Source organism: Sarcophilus harrisii, chromosome 6 (genome assembly GCF_902635505.1).
Source record: "Sarcophilus harrisii chromosome 6, mSarHar1.11, whole genome shotgun sequence".
Taxonomy (NCBI): domain Eukaryota; kingdom Metazoa; phylum Chordata; class Mammalia; order Dasyuromorphia; family Dasyuridae; genus Sarcophilus; species Sarcophilus harrisii.
The window spans coordinates 155,507,547-155,530,638 of record NC_045431.1 but is presented as its reverse complement, the minus strand read 5'-3'; the positions used below and the strand labels follow the sequence as shown (position 1 = coordinate 155,530,638).

At 36.4% G+C, this 23,092-nt stretch overlaps 1 protein-coding gene across 4 annotated transcripts in view; it reads left to right on the top strand.

Annotated features, from left to right (window-relative positions):
* Positions 1-23,092, top strand: part of BMP2K (BMP2 inducible kinase) — a 104,776-nt gene that overhangs the window by 51,567 nt on the left and 30,117 nt on the right. For all 4 annotated transcript variants that reach the window (XM_031943845.1, XM_031943844.1, XM_031943846.1 and 1 more), the window contains 2 exons: positions 986-1,089; positions 5,914-5,993. In XM_031943845.1, the coding sequence (XP_031799705.1) occupies positions 986-1,089; positions 5,914-5,993 (184 nt within the window). The remainder of the gene's footprint in view (positions 1-985; positions 1,090-5,913; positions 5,994-23,092) is intronic.

Here is a 23,092-nt window from a genome sequence, read left to right as displayed (position 1 = left end):
GAGTTTTGTTCTTTAAATTCAGCAAATATTAATTAGGTACCTGTTTTGTGCAAGATACAGCTTCATGGGATACAACAGCAAAAACTTAGCTAAAATGTAGATGTTTCTTAGGTGAAATATTATAGATATTATTTTGAAATACAAGTTCTTTTGAAGGAGAGATTTCGAATGATGTTGGTGTTGATATTGGTAGTGGGGATAAGGGAAAAATTGAACTCAGAGAGTAGGGCAGAAGTTACAGAGAACTATCTTTCTAATAGAATTATCCTAAAGAGAAATAGGCACAGATGGTAATGAGTTCTCTTACCTGAGCAGGAATCTCACCATTTTTCTGACAAGACATGTGTGCTACTTTTGTTTGCTGTTGGCAATTTTTGATCATTGAAACTGCCTCAATTTAGCTCTTTATGTCTTTTGCAATTTTATCTTCCTTTTTTTTATTCCTCATAAAGGGATAAAATTTAACTTAATCTGAGCCTTGCCCTTTTCTGAACTTTCCTTGCCAGTGAAAGGATTCTTAATGGGTTTGACTATCTTAGCTGTTTTGTTAGTGATAAGTCTACAGAGCTTCCTTTCTTTCATGCTTAACCTTCTCTCTTAGATTTGACCTTTTTCTTTATACTCAATAGTTATACAAGGCTTTGTGACTCAGCGACTGATCTGTGAAATTTCCATCAATAATGCCCCATTGATTCATTCTTAGATTTGAATGTAATAAAGTAAATACCTGCTTTGGGGAGGGGGGGAGGCGGGAATGAATTGTTTAAAGTAATCTTAGTGATGTTTAAATATATAATTAAAGTTGTATTTCTGACTTTTAAAAAAGTACTGGATATTAATATCTAGTTGTATTTTCATTCATGTATTCAAACTAATTACATATTTATGCTTAATTAAAAGAAAAGAGGTTTTGATTTTTTTTCTTTGAAAAGTCATTGCTCACTTTTGTTTCCAGCATAACACAGTCTTTGATTGACTTTTGCAGGGTATATGCTTGAACCAGATCAAGACCATAGGCCTGATATTTTCCAAGTGTCCTATTTTGCTTTTAAATTTGCCAAAAAGGATTGTCCCGTTTCTAACATCAATGTAAGTAATTTTAAAAAGTTTAAATCTTATCCTATAGTAATCTTTTCTTGTTCCCTTAAGAGCAAGTAATGACAGCCAGGGAAACCAAGTAAGACCTTTTATAGAAGTGGGAGATGGTTCTTGAAGGAATCATTACTGTATGTCACTTTATGTTTGGAAACACCTACAAACAGGTGGAGGAAAGCTGTGTTCAAGGAGTAGCAAGGAGGGTTAGTGAAACTACATTAAAAAGAGTATTGAGGGGAATAAATGTTAGAGACTAGAAAGATTATGAATAAATATAAATATTAGAAGACTTCCTCTTTGGTCCTTGTGGTAATGGGGGCTATTGGAGTTTGTTGAGTAGTGAGGGGTGTGTCATGGACATACTTGTTCCAATAATTGTACCTTTTGCCTCAGGTGGATTACTGTCTTTATAGTCTAATAATATCAAGAAATGTTATAGTTGGAAGAGGGCTTTAAAATAATTCTGCCCAGAATTCTTTTTTACATACAAGAAATTGAGAACCTGAAAGGCTATGACTTGCACAGGAATATGCAAATAGATTATAAGTAGTAGAGTCAGGATTTGAATCTGGATCGTTAGATTCTAGAATCTTTATTCTTTTTCTGCCTAATGTTTATTCTTTTGAATGAATGTTAAAAGGATTTGTGCCCTTAATTTTACTAGATTTTAGATAACATTTTTAGAGAGAAATTTTATAAAAGCTCACTCCTTCCTGAATTGGTTTGAATTTTGTTCTTTATCATTTCCCTTATACTCTGGATAAAAATGATGAGGTTCAGCTCCCCTCAATTCCTGGTCAGGGAGTCAGAAATGATGAGGTTTGGCACAGGGCAGGAAGTTGTGAGAACCCCCTTCTAGTTGGCACAGGTCCTTCGTAAATGAATTTATGAACCCGAAAAGTTAAACTGGCAAAAGAAGTTTATTATTAGAACTGAGAAGTCAGCTTTTGCAGTCTGACTTCCTTAGTGGCAGGGTCCTGACAGAGAAGTAAAGATCTAGCAGAGAAATACCGACAGAGAGGTAAAGAGGGGTAGGGTCCTGTTAGGGAAATAGGTGAGAGAGATAAAGAGGGAGTAACACTGAAAAGAGAATGTCTTTTCAGTGGGCAGAGGTTGCAGCTATTCCAAGGGGAGAGAGAGGTTCCTTGGCATGATTCGTGCTTTTGGTTCTCTGCAAGGAATTGAGCTGAAGGAAGCTTGTTATATGGGTAGCTCTTGGTGGGGGCTGGAAGCAGTTTGAGTTGGAATCAGAATAGAGAATCTTCTAATTGAATGAGTGTCCCTGGATTAATCTCCAACTCAATAGAGTTGAATAGAACTCTCTATCTCTAGGTTGGGCTAAGTAGGATGTGTCCTGGACTCAACTAGTCCTACCCAGATAACAGAATGAAACCACTTTATCTTGATTCCCTGGGGTGGGTTTTTCAGGGGAGAGCTTCTCTGAGAGAGTTTCCCAAGTTTTCTCCCCAAAATATGAGAGTTTCGGGGCTCCCCTTGTCAAAAATACTTAATTATAATTTGATCATAAAGGCTTTTTTAAATACCTTGCATATTTTCTCATTAATACTCTTTGGATGTATTTCATATATGTTAATGCTTTTGATTTTTTTTTTTTATGTGTGTGGTTGTTTTTTACCTGGTAGATATCTCTTAGGATTTCATTCTTTGAAAAGGGTTTTTGCTTCTAATATGATACAGTACCTTTATTCAAGATGAGCCATATGACTTTTTTCCTCGGGTTATACTGTTAAACTTAAATTCTAGGACTACAGATTCATAATTGGAAACACCTTTGGAGTCACTAAGATCTTCTATTCCAAGGTGTTGTTCTTTAAAAGAAAAGAATTCTAATACCAAGAGAAATGTGCCCAACATCACCCAGGGAAATGGTAGAATAGGAATTTAAACAAATCCAGGTTCTTAATTAGTGGTGCAGAACACTGGCTTCAGCTCAGAATTCTTTAATTCAAATCTGACTTTACATACTCAGTTCCTAGTTGTGTGACCAGACAAGTTACTTCACCTTTCTTTGCTTCATTTCCCCCAGTGGTAATAATAGGGGTAATAATAGTACCTACCTCCCAGGATCGTTATGAAGATCACATGAAATAATATTTTAAAGGTGATCAATGTATGTCTAGATATAAATGCTTATTTTCAAATTTATTATCTGAAATATCAATTCTAATCTTGCTTTACTTCATTAGCTGTGTGTTCCTGATGAGATCCACTTAACTGAGGTCTGCCTTAATTTCTTCATATGTAAAAAAGGTGTAAAAAATAGTGCTTATCTTCCATGGTTATTCTGAGGATCAGATTAGGTAATATATACAAAGCACTATTTGAATATTTGCTCTTATTATTGATATACTTTTCACCTAATACTGTGGCACTAAAGCACTCATGGAAGAGAGGGACTTTGATTTGTCTCCCTCATGCCTCACTTCTGCATTAGTGTTTTTGCTTTTCTTGTTATCTAGAAATAACTTTTCTTCACTTATATTTGACCATGGATTTTTAGCTCTTTTGGAGAATAGAAGGGAATGCTTATATTTATTTTTTTTTTCCATTTCTACAAGTAGGAAAGTAAAATCATTCTTGTATGATATAGAATTAAGATCATCGAATTAAGATATAGAGTAGGCATTGCCTTTTCAGACCTTTACCTAGCTGTTTATTATCTTTTTTTTTTTTTTTTCTGTCTGTGTTGACATGGTTAAAATGTTGTTGTCCTCTACCTATTTTTGGCGAGAATTCTTCTTAAAACTCTTTGAGAACAAAATATAAAAGAAGTATTTGTATATACTGAGAGGGCGAGATACTACAGGCTTGATCATACTTATTTGTTTATGTAATATGCAGGTAACCAAAGTTAAATGATGTTGCAATACAAATTAGTAGAGCAAGGGATAGTTCCCCTGTCAGATCTTTGGAGAAGGGAGGAATTTATGACCAAAGAAGATCCATAGAATATTATAAAATGCAAAATGGATAATCTTGATTAAATTAAAAAGTTTTTGCACAAACAAAACAAAAAATACAGCTAAGATTAGAAGAGAAACAGAGAATTGGAAAACAATTTTTATAGCCAGTGGTTCTAATAAAAGCCTCATTTTCCAAGTACACTTCGAAATCAAATGTGTAAGAATATGTCATTCCCTAATTGATAAGTGGTTAAAAGACATGAGCAGACAATTTTGAAAAAAATAAATTAAAGCCATCTAAAGATTTTAAAAATGCTCTAAATATTGATTAGAGAAATGCAAATTAAGTTAACTCTGAGCTACTACTTCCCACTTTTAGATTGGCTAAAATGACAGAAAAGATAATGATAAATGTTGGAGGTGATGTGGAAAGACTGAGATATTAATGCATTGTTGGTGGAATTGTGAACTGATCCAGCAGTTCTGGAGAGCAATTTGAAACTATGCCCAAATTTTAAAATTGCATATCTTTGAAACAGCAGTACCTCTACTGGGTCTATTATCCCAAAGAAATTTGCCCATGAGGGCAAAACTGTTGGTAGTAATTCTTTTTGTGGTGTTGTTGAGGGAGGAGATACCCTAACAACAATGGGGGTTCCCAGGCCGGTGTCACATGTTTTGCAAAAGAATTCATATTCATAATTGGAAACACCTTTGGAGTCACTAAGATCTTCTATTCCAAGGTGTTGTTCTTTAATAGAAAAGAATTCTATTAAATTCTCTGTCCCTGTCTCCAAGCAAGGTTTGGCAAAAATGGGTTTATTCTCACCCAGCACCTCTCTCAGTAGAACTTCTAATTAAGAAGATAGCAAAGATTGGGATACAGAGTTTTGATTTTATTTAGCCTTCTATGGCTTGTGGCTAGGGATTGATTTGGGGGGCTAATTTCCAAATCAATAAAGGTGGTGATTATTTCCCAGGCCAAAGTGATTCTCAGATCCATTGGAGGTGGGAGTTTCCTCTTGGGAACCAGGTAGGAGGAAGGGGATCATTTAGGAATTTTCCCAGAGGCCAGGAGGAGTTGAAATTCAGGGTTTTTTCCCAACTCAGGTCCACTCCCCTAAAGATCAGGTGGACACAGAGTCCTGTTACTTCAGTATAAAGGAATTGGAAATTGAGTGGATGCCCATCAGTTGGGGAATGGCTAAATAACTTATAGAATACTGTTGTTCTGTAAGAAATGATGAGTAGGTTGATTTCAGAAAAGCCAGGAAGACTTACATGAACTGATATGGAATGAAGGGAATAGAATCAGGAGAACATTGTACACAGTTACAGCAAGATTATGTGATGATCAACCATGATAGATTTGGCCCTTCTCACTAACAGTGATCCAAGATAATTCCAATAGATTTGGGATAGAAAATGCCATTAGCATCCAGAGAGAGAAGTATGGATATTAAATATAGATTGAGCATAGTATTTTCACCTTTTTTGTTTTTGTTTGTTTGCTCTGTCTTTCTTGTGGGTTTTTCGGTTTTGGTCTGATGTTTCTTTCCCACCATGGCAAAAAGCGAAATATGTATTGTGTCTGTGTATGTGTGTGTGTGTGTGTGTGTGTGTGTATGTAACCTATATTAGATTGCTTGCTGTCTTGGAGAGGGGGAGGTAAGATAGGAAGAGTGAAAAAATTTGGAACACAAAACCTTACAAAAATGAATGTTGAAAACTGTCTTTACATGTTATTGGAAAAATAAAATACTATTCAGAAAAATAATAACATGATTTTGCTATAATGGATATAGGTTTGAAAAAATTTTAAAAATTCTTGAACGATTGAAAAATATATACTCTTTATGTAATAAGGTAAAATGCTTTATTTTTTTCCTTCAAGAATTCTTCTCTTCCTTCGTCTCTTCCTGAACCTCTGACTGCTAGTGAGGCCGCTGCTAGGAAAAACCAAATAAAAGCCAGGTAAGCAAAACTAATGATGGCTTTTGCCATTCGTAATATTCATCCTAATGATTTCAATACTCTTTTATTCCGTTATCATTTCTCTTAAAATATTTTGTTCTTTAGAGATGGGAATAGTCACTGTAATTAGCAAGCATAAAATAAAGTTTTATGTTGAGTTCAATGTTTGACATCAATCCCTTTTGAAATTATCAATCCCTGAAACAAAGAAGTCCTTGTTTGTTATTATTAGTTGTACAATGAGCCTTTTAAAAGGTCTCTTGATACTTTAATCACATGGGAGAGCCAGCCTGGAACTCAGATTCCTTCTGTGTCATTTTTTTTTTTTTTTTAATATCTTAACTGGTAAACAAAATTTTAGTTAGTTTTTTTTTCCTTTCCTTTAAAGGGAGGAAGTGCTTATGTGATATTTTTAAGGGACAGCAATGTTGTATATACACAACTATTAAACCATTAAAATAGACATACTTTAAAACAAAGATTAAAATTTAAAAAATAATTTAAATTATGCTCTTTGGCACAGGTTTGCGTTGAGGTGATTTTTTTTCCCACCTCTTTTCAGTTTATTTTAATAAACATTTTTGTAAGATATATAAGATGTTATGAAAGGTGAAAAATGTTATAAGCTCTTGGAGACAAGGTCTGTCCTACTACTAGTAAGGGGATATGATGTTTTCAAAGAGATGTAATATAAGTTAATAGTGTAATAAGTGAGTAGAGAGAGCTCTACAGAGATAATATAAAGTTAATTGTTTAATAAATGAATAGAGAAAGCTCTTCAGAGAGAAGGAGGAAAGATCACTTTTAGATAGAAAAAATTAGAGAAAACTTTTTAGAGGACGTAGCACTTGAAGTAGTTGTTAAACTTGGCTGAGAAAGTGAGTAGAACCTCTTACAGATGAAAATAATAACCTTTGGGAATGCAGGGGATGATGGGGAATAATGAGTTAGGAAAGGTTGGTTGGAATGCCCAGGGAAAAATATGAAGTAATAATTAAAGTTGAGATGGGGAACTCCCAGGCAGGCTGTTATAAAGTTCTTGAAATAATTTGCATAATCAACCATCTTTGGTGATGGTGAGCTAAAGCTAGGTAAAACAACCATCCATTGCTTGGGTTAAATTTCCAAATTACCCTTGGCATAAAGAAAATTCCCCAACCCAACTTTAAAGGGAGATGGGAGCCAAATGTGGAGGAAATGTCTGAGGCCACATTAGAAGGGGAAGATGAGTCTTCTGTACTCGTAGTACAGCTCTCTCTCCTCTTTTTTTTTTTTTTTTTTCTTGATCTAGTTTATAAAGGCTATGTTTTCTCTTTTTGATATTCATTAATTCATATTTCAAAAAAAGAAAAAGAATTGTTTTGGATAAGTCACTTCACTCTATTTGAATAAGTTTCCTCCTCTGAAAAATGAACTGGAAAAGTATCAGTATCTAGTATCTTTCAGTATCTAGTATCTTTCCCAAGAAAGGTCATGAAGCATCAGAAGGGACTGAAACAACTCAACCATAAACAACAGAAAAAGACTGTTATTTAGGAAACCCTTAATCTCTATTGCATATAGCTAACTTTTGAATTTCCTCTGCTTTCTTTGGATATTTAAAAATATTATTTAAAAATCCTTCAGTAATTCTCTTTTGCCTTCTTTCCATTAACTTTGCCCTCTTCTTGCCCCTACCTTTTCCAGCTTGATTTCTATCCTAATGTAAGTCTAGCCATTTCCAGTTAGCATATTGAATATTCCATAGATATATGTGGGACAGTGACACCCAAGTTAAAATCAGAAATTCTAAAGGTAAAAAGCAAGAAAAGGATTTATGATGATCCAGCAAGAAAGGGCAATTCCCAACAGACAAGGTGTCAGTAGAGGAGTGCAAAGCACAAACTATACAATACAAGATTAAATAGACCCTAAATGCAGAAACCCCCACCTTTTCTCCCATTGTTTGGGGTTTACACTCTAAATGGGGAAATATTTCCCAGAAACTAAAGAATACAGATAAATAACAAACTCTTAATTCAAATTTCCCTAGAGAACTGCTTATACAAGCAGATATTCTTGGATGAGAGAATTCTATTACCTGAATTCCCAAAGCCATTATCACCTTTAAAAGAAGTACTTAAATGCTAATTAAGAGGTGAGGTGAAACCCAGAGGGGAAATGTTCATCCAAGACAATCAAACACCTGCAGCTTTTTAGCTATAATAGTTCAATTTGTGATTTAAGACTGCTATAACAATTAGGGCATAGTTCAAGTCCTTATTCCTATGAAAGATCTTTACTCTGTTTATCCCATCAGATATCTTGTACTTGTCCTGTCCAGAATTGAACTAATTTTCTTTTTCCTTAAATCCTCCCCAGTTTCCTCTTACTATTTATAGCACCCACCATTAATCACCCAGGCTCTCATTCTAGTTGTCATTTCTCAATTGCTTTGTAATCCTCACCCCATATATCCAATCTGTAGTCAAGTATTGTTGCTCCCTTCCAACATCTCTTATATTAGTCTCTTTCTCTCCTTGGACACATCTGCCACTCTGATATAGGCTATTATCACACCTGGGCTATTGAAAGAAATTTCTTGCGATTGTTCTCTTTTTAACTCCAGTCAGTTCTCCACTTAGCTGTCAGTGATTTTGCTAAAGCACAAGTCTGACCTTATCACTCTCCTATTCATTAAACTATAATGACTCCCTTGTTACTTCAGGATCAAATATAAAAATTTTATACTTGGATTTTAAAGCCTTTCACAATCTGACCTTTTCCTTGCTCTTGTCTTTTACTTACATTACAGTTTACTTATTAGCATGCACTCTACAATTCAGCTGTTTTGGTTTTTTGTTTGTTTGTTTTGTTTTGCTTTGCAGACTGATCTGTAAAACCCTGACCAACTAATTTTTCCTGACTGTCCCCCAGGCCAGGAATGTTTTTTCTCCTAGTTTCCCTGATTTCTTCAACACCTACCTCAAATCTTCCTTAATACTAGTACTTTCTCTTTGAAATTACCTGCAGCGTGCTCTGTATATATCTTGTATGTAGACAGTTGATTGCATAATGTGAGGTCTTTGATGTTGGGGACTATTTTTGCTTTTCTTTTGTAGTCCCAGTGAAGTGATTTGAGGCCCAAAATCATGTAAGTAATGTAGACACAAGATATAGCAGGCACCAAAGTTGGGGTTTGGTCATGTGAAGAATTCAAAATGGCCATTCTCTTTAGCAAAAGGTAGATTTATTTAGGGAAGAGGTTATAGACAAAATGAAGGAATATAATAGACACAGTGAATGGTAAATATGAAATATAGAGTTGGGAGAGCTTATGAAAGAAAAATTCCTCAGTGGAACTCACAATTACCTTGTAGTAGACCTAAATTAATCTACTTATTTAGTGCCATACCAGTTTTTTTTCACACCTAGAAAAAATAATGACAAAGTTCATCTGGATGAACAAAACGTTAAGAATTTTAAGGGAATTAATGAAAAAAAAAATTGCTGGTGAAGGTGGCCTAGCTGTGCCAAACCTAAAACTATATTATAAAGCAGCGATCATCAAAACCATTTGATACTGGCTAAGAAATAGAGTAGTAAATCAGTGGAATAAGTTAGGATCACAGGACAAAATAGTCAATAACTATAGCAATGTAGTGTTTGACAAACCCAAAGACCCCAGATTTTAGAATAAGAACTCACTATTTGACAAAACCTACTGGGAAAATTGGAAACTAGTATGGAAGAAACTAGGCATTAACCCACACCTAATACCACATACCAAGATAAAGTCAAAATGGATTCATGATTTAGACATAAAAGAGTGATATTATAAGCAAATTAGAAGAACATAGGATAATTTACCTCTCAAATTTGTGGAGAAGGAAGGAATTTGTGTCCAAAGAAGAACTGGAACTCATAATAGATACTGGAACACTAAATAGATAATTTTATTATATCAAGTTAAAAAGTTTTTGTACAAACAAAACTAATGCAGACAAGATTAGAAGGGAAGCAATAAATTGGGGAAACATTTTTACATTTAAGGGTTCTGATAAAGGCCTCATTTCTAAAATATATAGAGAATTATCTCAAATTTATAAACATTCAAGCCATTCTCCAAATGATAAATGTTCAAAGAATATGAAGAGAAAATTTTCAGCTAAAGAAATTAAAACCCATTTCTAGTTATATGAAAAGCTGCTTTAAATCGCTATTGATCAGAGAAATGCAAATTATTTTTATTTATTTTTTTAATAGCCTTTCATTTACAAGTTATATATATGGTTAACTTTACAGCATTGACAATTGCTAAACCTCTTGTTCCAATTTTTTCCCCTCCTTCCCCCTATCCCCTCCCCCAGATGGCAGGATTACCAGTAGATGTTAAATATATTAAAATATAAATTCGATACACAAAAAGTATACATGATCAAACTGTTATTTTGCTGTACAAAAAGAATCAAACTCTGAAATATTGTACAATTAGCTTGTGAAGGAAATAAAAAATGCAGGTGGGCAAAAATATAGGGATTGGGAATTCAATGTAATGGTTTTTAGTCATCTTCCAGAATTCTTTTGCTGGGCGTAGCTGGTTCAGTTCATTACTGCTCCATTGGAACTGATTTGGTTCATCTCATTGCTGAGGATGGCCAGGTCCATCAGAATTGGTCATCATATAGTATTGTTGTTGAAGTATATAATGGAGAAATGCAAATTAAAACAACTCTGATATACTACTATGCACCTCTCAGATTGGCTAAGATGACAGGAGAAGATAATGAAGAATGTTGGAGGGGATGTGGGAAAACTGGGACACTGATACCTTGTTGATGGAGTTGTGAACTGATCTAGCTATTCAAGAGAACAATTTGGAGCTATGCTCATATGTGGGACAGGTCAAGTGCAAGACCTCCTTCCCAATCCAATTAACTAATCAGAGACATCATCAAGTACAAAGAGAAAGCATTTAGTCCCTGCAGGGAGAGGCCCAGATACACTTGGGAGCCATCTCAACCCCAACCACCCGCCTCCTCCCCCCCCCCACCCTCCCGACCACGTGCGCCTAGAATCTGGCCAGCTTCCAGCTTGTCTAGGGTTTAAAAGCAAAAGACTTGAGCCTTCTCATTGGATAGACTAAAAGGATGTAACCTTGACCAATGGTTGCCAATGCTGGCTGCCTCCCACAAGTTCGCGTCACTTCCTGCAACTTCCTGAATCTCCAGATTCAAAAGTTCATTCTTCCAGAGAGCAAATGATCTCCCCAAGGACTCATTCTGGAAACAGGGATCATGGGACAATACTGAGAAATATTTCATCCAATCAGTCCCATTCACTCAAAAATTGTCAAACTGTGTATATATACCCTTTTATCCAGCAGTATTTCTATTGGCCTATATCCCAGAGAGATCTTAAAGGAGGGAAAGGGATCCACATGTGCAAAAATGTTTATGGTAGCTTTCTTTGTAGTAGCAAGAAACTGGAAACTGAGGGGGATACCCATCAGTTGGGAATAAATTATGGTACAAAAATGTTATGGAATATTATTGTTCTATAAGAAAGGATCAGCAGCATAATTTCAAAGAGGCCTGGAGAATCTTACATGAACTGATGCTAAGTGAAATGAGTAGGACCAGGAGATCATTGTACACAGCAACATCAATATTATATGATGATCAATTCTGATGGAATGGCTCTTTCCAACAATAAGATGAGTGATGCAAGTTCCAATGCTTTTGTGATGAAGAGAGCCATCTACACCCAGAGAGAAGACTGTGGGAACTGAATGTGAATCACAACATAGTATTCTCACTCTTTTTGTTGTTGTTCACTTGCATTTTGTTTTCTTACTCATTTATTTTCTTTTAATCTGATTTTTCTTGTGCAGCAAGAAAATTGTATAAATATATTTACACATGTTGAATTTAATATATATTTTAACATATATAGCATATTTTGGATTGCTTGCTGTCTTAAGGGGGGGGGGAAGAAGGAAAAATCTGAAACACAAAGCTATGCAAGGGTCAGTGTTGAAAAATTATCCATGCATATGTTTTGAAAATAAAAACTTAAAAAAAAAAAAGAAAGAAAAAAAGAAAGGGAGTATCCCATGAGGTTGGGGCATGCCCTTAGTTGGCAGGCTAAATCCTGAAAGGAATTTGGCACCCTAAAAGAGTTAATTAACTGTAAGGAGAAGTAGGGTTGAGAAGCATAGTGGAGTTAGGGGAGATGCCACATGACACGGGGCAAGGGGAAAGACACCATAAGGTAGAGTGCTGTGGTGGACTGACCCAGAGGAAGGCAGCAGCCATGGGATGGCCCATAAGTAGATTTTATAGGGCATTGACCAAATCTAACCAGTTGCCAGAAGTAGGTTGTAATAGATATCACTCAAAGAAATATGGCAACCAAAGATAATACTTGTTTTAAACATAAACTCATTTGGGAAATCTTGCGCCCAAAGCCAATAATAACTCTCATTTATGTGAAATTTTAAGGTTCATCTAGTGTTTTACACGTCGTATCATTTGATTATCCTAACAGTTTTGTAAGGTTAAATGTTATTATTTTCCCCCATAGAAAAGATGAGAAATATGAGGATGAGAAGGGTGGAGTGGCCAGTATCATGTGCCAAGAATTGGGTTAAGCTCTGGCCATACACAGAAAAGATCATACAAAAAAAAAAAAGAAGAAGAAGAAGAAGAAGAAGAAAGTATGACATAGATTGTAGAGATTCATTGTCTGGCTGCCTTCTTTTCCCCTGGTGTTTCTTTCTAGGTTCTGTCTGTTAATGGTTCCGTTTGTTTCTTGTATTAGGTCCTTTCTTTGCGTTGTTCCTCTGGTTGTTAGAATAATGAGAGTTGGCAGTCCAGATATTCAAGTTTGGGAGTCTTGTATTCAAATTCATCTCTTTCACTGACTAGCTGGGGGTTGTGGCAAATGTACTTAATTTGTCTAAATCTCCTTTGCCATACCTGTAAAATTTAGGATGATAATGTCTGTCCTACATCAGGGTTATTCTGAGAAGCTCTCATTTAAAAAAAAAATTTTTTTTAAGAATTTAAAGTAACTTAAATTTCTTAATTTAAATACTTAAATTTCAGCTATTGTTTCCATTTTGTTTCAAGTAAATTTCCCTATTTTTCCTCTAAGACCTCTACTATAATAAGTATTCTGCTTACTATCTCTGATAGATGTCCTGCCTCCTCTCCTTTATTTCTTCACCTGTTATAATCTTCTTTTTAATTTTTGTCAAAATTATATCAGTTCTTTTAGGCCCAGCTCAAATCTGTCTCTTGCATGAAAATTTTCCTAAGTCAGGTAAAGAAATATTTTCATCCTCTTAACTTTCTAACATATACTGTGTATAAATGTACACACACACACACACACACACACAGAGAGGTTTGGGGTTGATTGTGCTTTTTACTCATAGCACCTAACATAGTACATAATTCTGTGTAAACATTTAATTATTGATAATCCTTAAACACAACTAAGTGGCAATATGCATAAGATTTTCTATGTGAAAGGTTGCATCAGATTTGAAAACAAATTATGTATAAAGCTAGAATTATAGACATAATTTTATTACTAGGGTTCTGTGATTCTTTTTCAGTCTTTAATCTTTGCAAGAGAACATTGTAATCAAGCTCCCTCTTGTGGTGTTTTCAGACATTTTGCTTTAAGCTGAATGTAATAATTGTTCTGAAAAGAAATGTTTATTCCAAAGCTTCTAGCCTATATATCATTCCAACCATTTTGCTACACATTTTAGAGGCATGAAAATAGCAAAGAATAAAGGCTTAGGACTAAATTGCATTAGAAGTAGCAGTGTTAATTTTTTTTTTTAACTTTATTGTTGTTGAAGATGATCAAAAGCTACAATTGGAAAAGATTTTGTGGTTCATTTTGATGCAGTGCTGCCATCTTATGTTTCAGTCAATCCAGGGATGAATCTCTCCTCTATTCCTCAAATTTGTGGATCCAGAGCTGATTTTAATACTGTGATTATGACCAATTCAGGACATTATCTCAGCTTTAGGTAAAAGACAAAAATGAAAAAAGACAGTACTTATAATTGAGGTGTTTAGATATAAAATTTGGCACTGAGCCTTGAAAGGTATTATCAATTTTAAGAGGCTGAAGTGAAGAGGGAGTCATATGTTGAAGATAGCTTGTCCAAAAGCATAGAGATAGGTGATGAGGTGTAAGGTTACAGAACCGCTGGCCTAGGTGTCAGGAGTAAAGAATAAATTAAAGGTGTAGGATGGGTGCAAGATGCCCTTTCCCAATTTAACTAATCAGAGATACATCTTCAGGTACAAAGAGAAAGCATTTATTTAGTCCCTGCAGGGAGAGGCCCAAGGCAAACATACCTGGGGCCTTGATCAATAGTCACCAATGTTTTCTGCTTCTTGTGGATCACATCACTTCCTGTAATTTCCTGTCACTGACTTGGGGTCTGACCTTTAGAAACCTAGGCCCAGAGATCATGTGACTTAGGCCTAGTCTCATAAACTGAGAAAACTTCATCTAATCAGTCCCATTCAGTCCCCCCTCTTATTCATCAGTTTTAGGATTTCTCACCCCAACCCTGTTATATATTTCTTCCACTAGGGCATCTCTGTGACCTGGGCCTTCAGGTTGGTCCCTCTTCAGTACTAATTGTAATCCACCCTCTACCATTTAGAACCAATACCTGCCCATCAGTGGAAACTTTCAGAACCACTTTAGCTACTCCTGAACTCGGTTAAATCTTGAGCTACTCTAATGATTAAGTGCATAAGCAAGAGGGTAACAGGATATTGGTGCTTAAAGCAATGAGCAGGAATCAGACACCCGCTACCAGACTCCCACTATCTTCCTTGGAAACTCTGTCATCACAGAATAGATTGGCATCTGGCAGCCATACAACTCCAGCACTGTGGAGGCTCAAAGGCCTCAGGGCCATTGTCACATCCTTCCCACCTCAAGTAGTCCAGACTCAGATTCATTTGGGACAAAGAGAAGAAGGTCTCATCTTCTGGAGCTGCTTCAGGCTGACAAGGGGCATATAGCTGGCCCCACCCAGTGGAGTCCAGACTGAAGAGGGGAGGCATTTATGGGGGCTCCTCCAAGATCTGTGACTTCCCAGAGAGATGGCTGGGATTCTGATTCAAGGCAGGGACAAGGTTGGGTTTTCTCTGACTGTCCTTGAGATCAGACTTTCAGCTGCTCTCTCTGTGAAGTATGGGCCTAGGAGAGACACTCAGATACAAACAGAAGCACAAGTCTCCAAAGATGAAAAAACCCAGGTAAGAGTGAGTTAGGTAACTTATGCATGCATAATCCACAAGGGCAATGTCTGAGAACGTGTCCTTGGTGAGCCCTGGGATCATCAAGCCTTGGATAATCCAGTGTTAAGGGGTGAGTCATGAAGAAAGTTCTGTTAATGCCACAGGACAGCACAGCTCTGTAGTTGGCTTTGGAAGTTAGGTAACTACTTCCAAGCTTGATCAGCTGAGTCACCGAGGGGTCGACTTTTATGTATTACAGGAGGTCAAGCTGTGAAACTGGATGCTTTGGAGAGAGGGAGCAGTCCAACTCAAATCTTCAGAGCAAAAAAAAAAAAAAGAAAAAGAAAAAAATGCACTTGATGGGATATACCTGTTGTGTGTAGGAAAGGGATGGGTCTCTTCCATGTAATTTTTATTTGTGTTTATGTCTTTGTGCAGAATGTCTTTGCCATTTCTGTTCTGTGAGCTAGAATTTGTTAAAAAGAGAAAATCTATTGAGAGTAATGACTGGTCATTTTAAGATTCCAAAGTGCTTAGCATAAAGCGAATGCTATAAGAATGTTAAATTGGGGCCTCCTAGAGGAGGATAGTGCATATAGTAAAGAGAGTCTCTTTTTTTCTCCTTCCCCCATCCCGATTGCATCAAGGAAACATGGGGCCAGAGGGAGAGAAAGAAACTATGCTCCATCAGTTTAGTGAAATTTGTTATTTGAGATATGATAGTAAAAGCAGTTTTATTTTTTTTTATTTTTTTTTTTTTTTAGACACATTTTTTTCATTTATTTTTGTTTTGAACTTAAGCAGAATAAAAGTGAGAATTTCCTTATACAAAGTAGAACAGAAAAAGATTTTATATTTTTTTATTATAATAGGTTCAATTGTGACTTCCATGGATTCAATTATCTTTATATAGATAATTTTTAGCTCTGTTTGTTCAATCCAAACTTTTTTCTTGCCCTCCACTTTCGAATCTCAAACTATTAGGTATCTCAGACTTAACATGTTCCAAACAGAATTTATTAATTTTCCTTTCAAACTCTCCCTTAATCCCAAGTTCCCTATTACTGTGAAGGGTACCACCATTCCTCTCAGTTCATAAGCTCAATATCATCCTTGACTTACCATTTGCTCTCATCTCCCCCTATTCAATATATTGACCAGTCCTGTCAATATTTACCTTTGTAATGTTACCTTAAGCTCTTGAAATAGCCTGCAGGGTGGAATCCCTGCTATAAGTTTCTCCCTGCTTAAATCCATCCTCTAGAGAGCTGTCAAAATGATCTTCCTAAAATACAGAAGTGAACACGGCTCTCTTTTACTTAATAAATTTGAGTGGCTCCCTAGTGCTTTCAGGAGCAAATATAAAATCCTCTGTTTGACTTTTAAACTCCTTCACAACCTGACCCCTTCCTACCTTGTTAGTCTTTTTATACTTTACTTCCCTTCAAATACTCTAGGATTCAGCAGCATTGATTTTGCTTTTTCTAGCACAAGATACTCTATACCTTTTTACTGCCATCCCCCTTCCTAGAATGCTTTCCCTCCTCATCTCTGATTCCTAGCTTCCCTGACTTCCTTTCTTTTTTTTTTTTTTTTTTAAATTTAATAGCCTTTTATTTACAGGATATATACATGGGTAACTTTACAGCATTAACAATTGCCAAACCTCTTGTTCCAATTTTTCACCTCTTACCCCCCCACCCCCTCCCCTAAATGGCAGGATGACCAGTAGATGTTAATTATATTAAAATATAACTTAGATACATAATAAGTATACATGACCAAAACATTATTTTGCTGTACAAAAAGAATCAGACTCTGAATTATTGTACAATTAGCTTGTGAAGGAAATCAAAAATGCAGGTGTGCATAAATATAGGGATTGGGAATTCAATGTAATGGTTTTTAGTCATCTCCCAGAGTTCTTTTTCTGGGTATAGCGTAAAAGCAGTTTTATATTATTGTTTATTTAAGTTAAAATATAAGTTATTAAAACAAAGTTCCCATAGCTGACCTTAGGGGAGGCCATGTTTGTATCCCCTAATTAGATGGTATGTTGCTTTCTAAAGTGTATACTGGATAATTTGTAAAATTATGAGTTATGTCTTAAAATTTTATTAGCTGTGTTGGATATGTATATAAGTTTTATGAAATGTGGTCCAAAGTTATTTAATTATTAATCTTAAAAGTTTAAAGTGACCAAAAAAAGGATGATTTAACAACAAGGGACGGACAAGAAAGATTGATTTGCAAAAGCAATTAATAATTAGAATGGAGCATCTAGTTAGAAGGGTTGATTTGGGAGCATGTTAGAGAAAGGGAAAGAGTAAGGGAGACCCTCTTGGAGGAGGAAAGAGTATGTTGGAATCAGGAGGAGGGAGGGAGGGAGAGAGAGAGAGAGAGAGAGAGAGAGAGAGAGTGAGAGAGAGAGAGAGAGAGAGTGAGAATGTGTGTGTGTGTGAGTGTGTTGGGATGTGTTATAGGGGAAGAGATGGTATGAGATTGAAAAAGGAGAAAGAGAAGAAAATGACGTTGTAAATAGGGGAAAAAGAGAGAGAAGCGCACAGCATGTTGGAAAAGGGGAGAAAAAAGGTGCACAGAAAGGAGCAAGCTCCTAGTGGAACTTGCCATTTGCCAGGGAAAAGACACACCAGGGAAAAGTTTTGGTGCATGTCTTTAGCTGGTGCACTGGATCCTGGGGGACTTGGCACCCTAAAAAAGCTGTGAGAAGTGGGGGTAAGGAAGCATAGTGGAGTTGGGAGGGTTGCCAAGTCTCGTGGGGGAAGAGGAACAGATCCTTGTTAGGTAACATTCTAATTTCCCCCTCCCCAATAAGGTGTGGTGTGGCTGCTTTTTAACAAACTAGTTCTTTGGAGTTCCCCTCCCTCTTGCTGACTGAAACATTAATTGCTTATGTCGTTTAAAGGAACAGCCTACATTTACGAGGTGTTAATAACTGAATGTTTTATTTTTATTTTTCCAAGTCTATAGCTGCTCTAAGAGGTTTGTTGAAATCACAAATTTTCTGAAAGCGATTTATTTCTACTAAAGTGTCCCATCTGTCTTCAGCAAATTATTTAATGTTTATCCAAGTGCATAATGGCCTCCTTGTTTAAGGAATATGATAACAGGTGTGATCTATAGCTTTCTTAAAGTACCTAGAGCAGTTTTAACCTGATTTGATAAAGTTGATAGGGCTGTATCCAAAAAGTTTATAGGGACTCCTCAATTAGAGGAAGTTTACTTAACATTTTTTTTAAGAATGAAGAAAATGTTAATTCTGATAAGGTTATTTTATGTAACATTAGGATATTCTGTATTCTCTATGAGTTTTAATTGAGTCATCTTAAAATTGTGCCCATTATTTAAAAGGACTCTGAAAATAATAGTTTTTGCCTTTGAACATGTTTCTGTTATGGATAATATGCAATTTAGAATTTTTCTATGTATTGGGCATTTTAAAAGCAAAACGATTAGTGTAATGTTGAACTTAACTATCTACTTAGATATGAAAAATCAATTATGAATCTCTTACTGTGATCCTTGAGAGCTAGATTCATCTGAAGCTTTGATTAATGAGAATTATTGGAGATAAAATTTCTTGAGACTGCAGCTGATGTTTATTTGGAGTTTTAAATTCAGATATAACTGTCTGCTTGTCAAGCCAGTGATCTACCATCTGAAAGGAATATGCTGCAAGGTACTCAGAAGAAATTGTTACAGATAGGAGTTAGTGTCTGGGAATGAATTAGGAGGATGATCTTGGTCTCTGCTTAAGGTAGGATCCTTCGGACTCAATTTCCCAGTTCTTTTGGATAAGAACCCACCTGATTATTCTTCACTCTGACTTAAGGTGGAATTGTTAAAAACTAGGACAGTTACTTGAAGTAAAATTGCATTAAGGATGCTTTTTACTGTATGTGCTCTCAGGTCAAGACCCGAAGGACCAGTTTTGATGCTATTTAAATCATGTCCCTGATTTTTCCTCTTAATAGCAAATTTTTGTAATCAAAGCAAGTGGAAGATATGAGGCACAATACAAGTATATAAATGATATTTTGATTTGTAACCTTAGACTCGAAGGATTCTGTAGTTGCTGTTATAAAATCTTTAACTCTTTTGTGTCCTGGGGCTAGAGTATTTGCCTACTTTGCCTAAGTATTTGGGGCCACTACCACTTTCCTTTTTGCTTAGTGGGAAAGGAAGCAATCCTAGCATGCCCTGATCAGGTCAAGGTTTTTAGGACCCTGAAGGCTAAACTAATATGCCTACATTGTATGTTTTTACATTGTATGTTGAAGGAAGGAAGGAGTCTCTGGAACCCTATCCTAGACCCCTTGCTTACTTCTCAAAGATCTATACTGACTTCAAATGTGTTTTTTCATGTTTTGCATGATCATGGGGATTATATGGAAAGAACAGGGATTTTTGACAGCCAAACAATCCCCCATTAAGTATGAAGGGGAAACAATTACTGCTAGCTGTCCATGAACCTAGAAAGGTTTCTGTAGTTTACTGAAGAAAGGGGAATTCACTTCAGGTGAAGGGAAACACGCTTACAGATTAGTTGCCCATTTGCCCCCCCTTCCCCCACCATGGCACTTTTAATTCCCCAATTCCTGACTCCTGCATTCCCTCATATAGTTCCCAAGCACTGGGATTGTTTCTGAAACAGGACTGTTAAAAAGGTCTGCACATGTGCCCCATGCAGGAGCTTCAAACTGCTGTAGGTTTTGTTAACATCTGTTCTAATTGGGTAAAAGCCTTACCTTGTAAGGCTCTACACTTTCTCTTGGGGGAGATCATATTCATTGAAGGACACCCATTGCCCCTACTCCTTTGAGGAAACAAAAGCAGGAATTTGGGAAAACATTCTTTAGTATCTATCCTAGGAAAAGCTGTTTGGATGAGAAGCTTTTGTGATAGCCCGCCTCATCTCCCACCTCCAGTCTTCTGGGTTGGGTTCCTGGTTTCTGTCCCTAGTAACTCCATATTAATTCCACTTTTGTTGATTCTCTTCTGCTCATATTTAGAAATTATACATATTTTTAATATACTTGTGAGAGTTGCTTCTTTCAGACTCTGAATTATGAAATTCCAACCACTTGGTCAACCTGAAATCACCTGGTACCTGATTCTGACATTCAGCACTGGATGTTGCTGCCGCCACCTACAAGTCACTTGTCTCCCTTCTTCAGTCCAGACCCCATTAGGTGGAGCCAGCTGTACGCCCCTTGAAGATGAGATCTTCTTCCTTTTGTCCCATATAAATTGGGTCTGGACTGCTTGAGGTGGGAAGGATGTGACAATGGCCCTGAGGCTTTTGAGCCTCCACAGTGCTGGAGTTCTGTGGCTGCCAAATGCCAATCTGTTCTGTGATGACAGGATTTCCAAGGAAGATAGTGGGAGTCTGGTAGCGGGTGTCTGATTCCTGCTCATTGCTTTAAGCAGCAATATCCTGTTACTGGCTTGCTTATGGACTTAATCATTAGAGTAATTCAAGATTTAGCCGAGTTTAGGAGTAGCTAAAGCGGTTCCTGAAAGCTTCCACTGATGGGCAGGTATTAGTTCTAAATGGTAGAGGGTGGATTACAGTTAGTACTGAAGAGGGACCAACCTGAAGGCCCAGGTCACAGAGATGCCCTAGTGGAAGAAATATATAACAGGGTTAGGGTGAGAAATCCTGAAATTGATGAAAAAGAAGGGGGACTGAATGGGACTGATCAGATGAAGTTTTCTCAGTTTATGAGACTAGGCCTAAGTCACATGATCCCTACTCCCAGAGTCAGAAGATCAGGCCTTGGACCTTGGGGTGCAGGAAGTCACATGATCTCTGGGCCTAGGTCTCTAAAGGTCAGACCCCAAGTCAGTGACAGGAAATTACAGGAAGCAGACAATATTGGTGACCATTGGTCAAGGGTGGTTACTTCCTTTTATTTTATCAATTGAAAAGGCTTTGGTCTTTTGCCATTTAAATCCTGACAGACTTCTGACTTGTCAGGTCAAGCACATTTTGGGAGCTGAGGTCCTTCCTGAGATGCTAGTTTTCTCCCTGCAGGGACTAAATAAATGTTTTCTCTTTGTACCTAAAGATGTCTCTGATTAGTTACTTTGGGAAAGGGGATCTAGCACTCATCCTACATAATTTGCAATAATTCTGGGTCTATAAAAGCCACGTTATTGCTAGCTTTAAATGCCAGGCTGAGAAATTTGTATTTGTTTCATGTAAGTCCAAGTGAGAAGTGATAGGCATCTAAACTGTGGTGGTGCCTGTGGATGAAGAGGGATGAACACTATACTATGGAAGTCCTACTGAAAAGAATTGACAAATTGCTGTGATACTGGGAGCAAGAATCAAGGATGAATCTAAAATTGTATAATTGGTAACTAGAAGGAGAGATGTCTGGATCCACATGAAAGTAGTGGTCACTTATCTCCACCCTATTATTTTCTTTTTTAAAGTCATACAGAGAGTAGATACCAGAATTGGGGTTTGAATGCATGTCTGATTATTACACATTTCATTAATTTTCTGCTGAATTATGGTGTCTCCCAGTGAGTGACTGATTTTTTTATTCCACAGTGTTGAATAATTTGAACTTTACTTATTGCCTACAGTTTTCTCCAGAAATGTTCTGATGAACTAAGAATCCCACAAAAATTACATTTAAACAAAGATATTAAATCATTCTGGCTAGCTTTGGCTAGTTGTTGAAAAGATTTGTTAAAAAAAATGTGTACTTTTGGGAATTTTCAGAACTGTGCTATCCATTTCAATAAGCATAGTAAAATACATGTAGATCTTTATCTCCTACACATTCAGAAAAATTCTTTAGGGAATGGTTTCCAGTTTTCTCAATCTAAGCTTGGCTAATCTTAGCTAATGTTTCTTCTAAAGCTGTACCTATACAGTTGTTTCTCATTGAATTGGGAGTCAGGAAATTAGTTTAGACCCTAACTCTACTACTATATAGCTTTATGACCCTGGATAAATAAATGTTCTCCATGCTAATTTGTTTCTCTTTTGTAAAATGGGAATAATATTTGCACAATCTGCAGAAAAAAGATAAATCTGGAACAGGATAGAATTTAGAGAAGATGATCCTTTTATTGAATATACCAAGTCTGAGATGCTATTGCCATATCAAGATGGAAAGTTCTGAAGAGAAATTAGCACTAGGTAGATCTCTGAGAAACTTGTCTTGAAAAAATAATTGAAAGGATATCTTGTTGCTTCAGATAGATTGGTTGATGTGAACACACTTCCTTTGCTATTCCTAGCATCAGATTGAAGTGTAATGGATAAATGAAAAAAAAACCAAAACTTTTTTTAAGCCTGTAATGTTTGCTAAGTTGTATATTAAGTGTCAGAGATACAAATAGAAAAGGCTAGGAACTTTGCCCTCAAGGAATTCCCTCTAATTCTGAGAAACAACAGATAAAAGAAAATTGAAGTGTAAGATATAAACATCCCAAGACCCAATATCAAGGCAGTTGGCAAGTCCCAGGATAGCTTATATTGTTTTGTCAGTCAGACAACAGGAGATGTAGGGCAGGTGGTAATGCCTAGTCTAGTGTGAGATCATCTTAGGAAAAGCAATAGAACTGATGACTGCCTTCTCTCTAAGATGCTGATGGGTTTTGGGCTCTCTGGCTGGGGAAAAATGATGAGAAGAGGCAGAGAGGAGGACATTTCTGGCAGTGGTAATAGTCTTCTTGCTACATGTTCATTCCTCATGAGTTCAAGAGGAAAGGATAGAGAGAAACAAGTCTTTTGGTTTCTTCTTTTGCCCATGGTCCTGCCACTTGGTTTAAAAGATGCAATTTTAGTTTCCT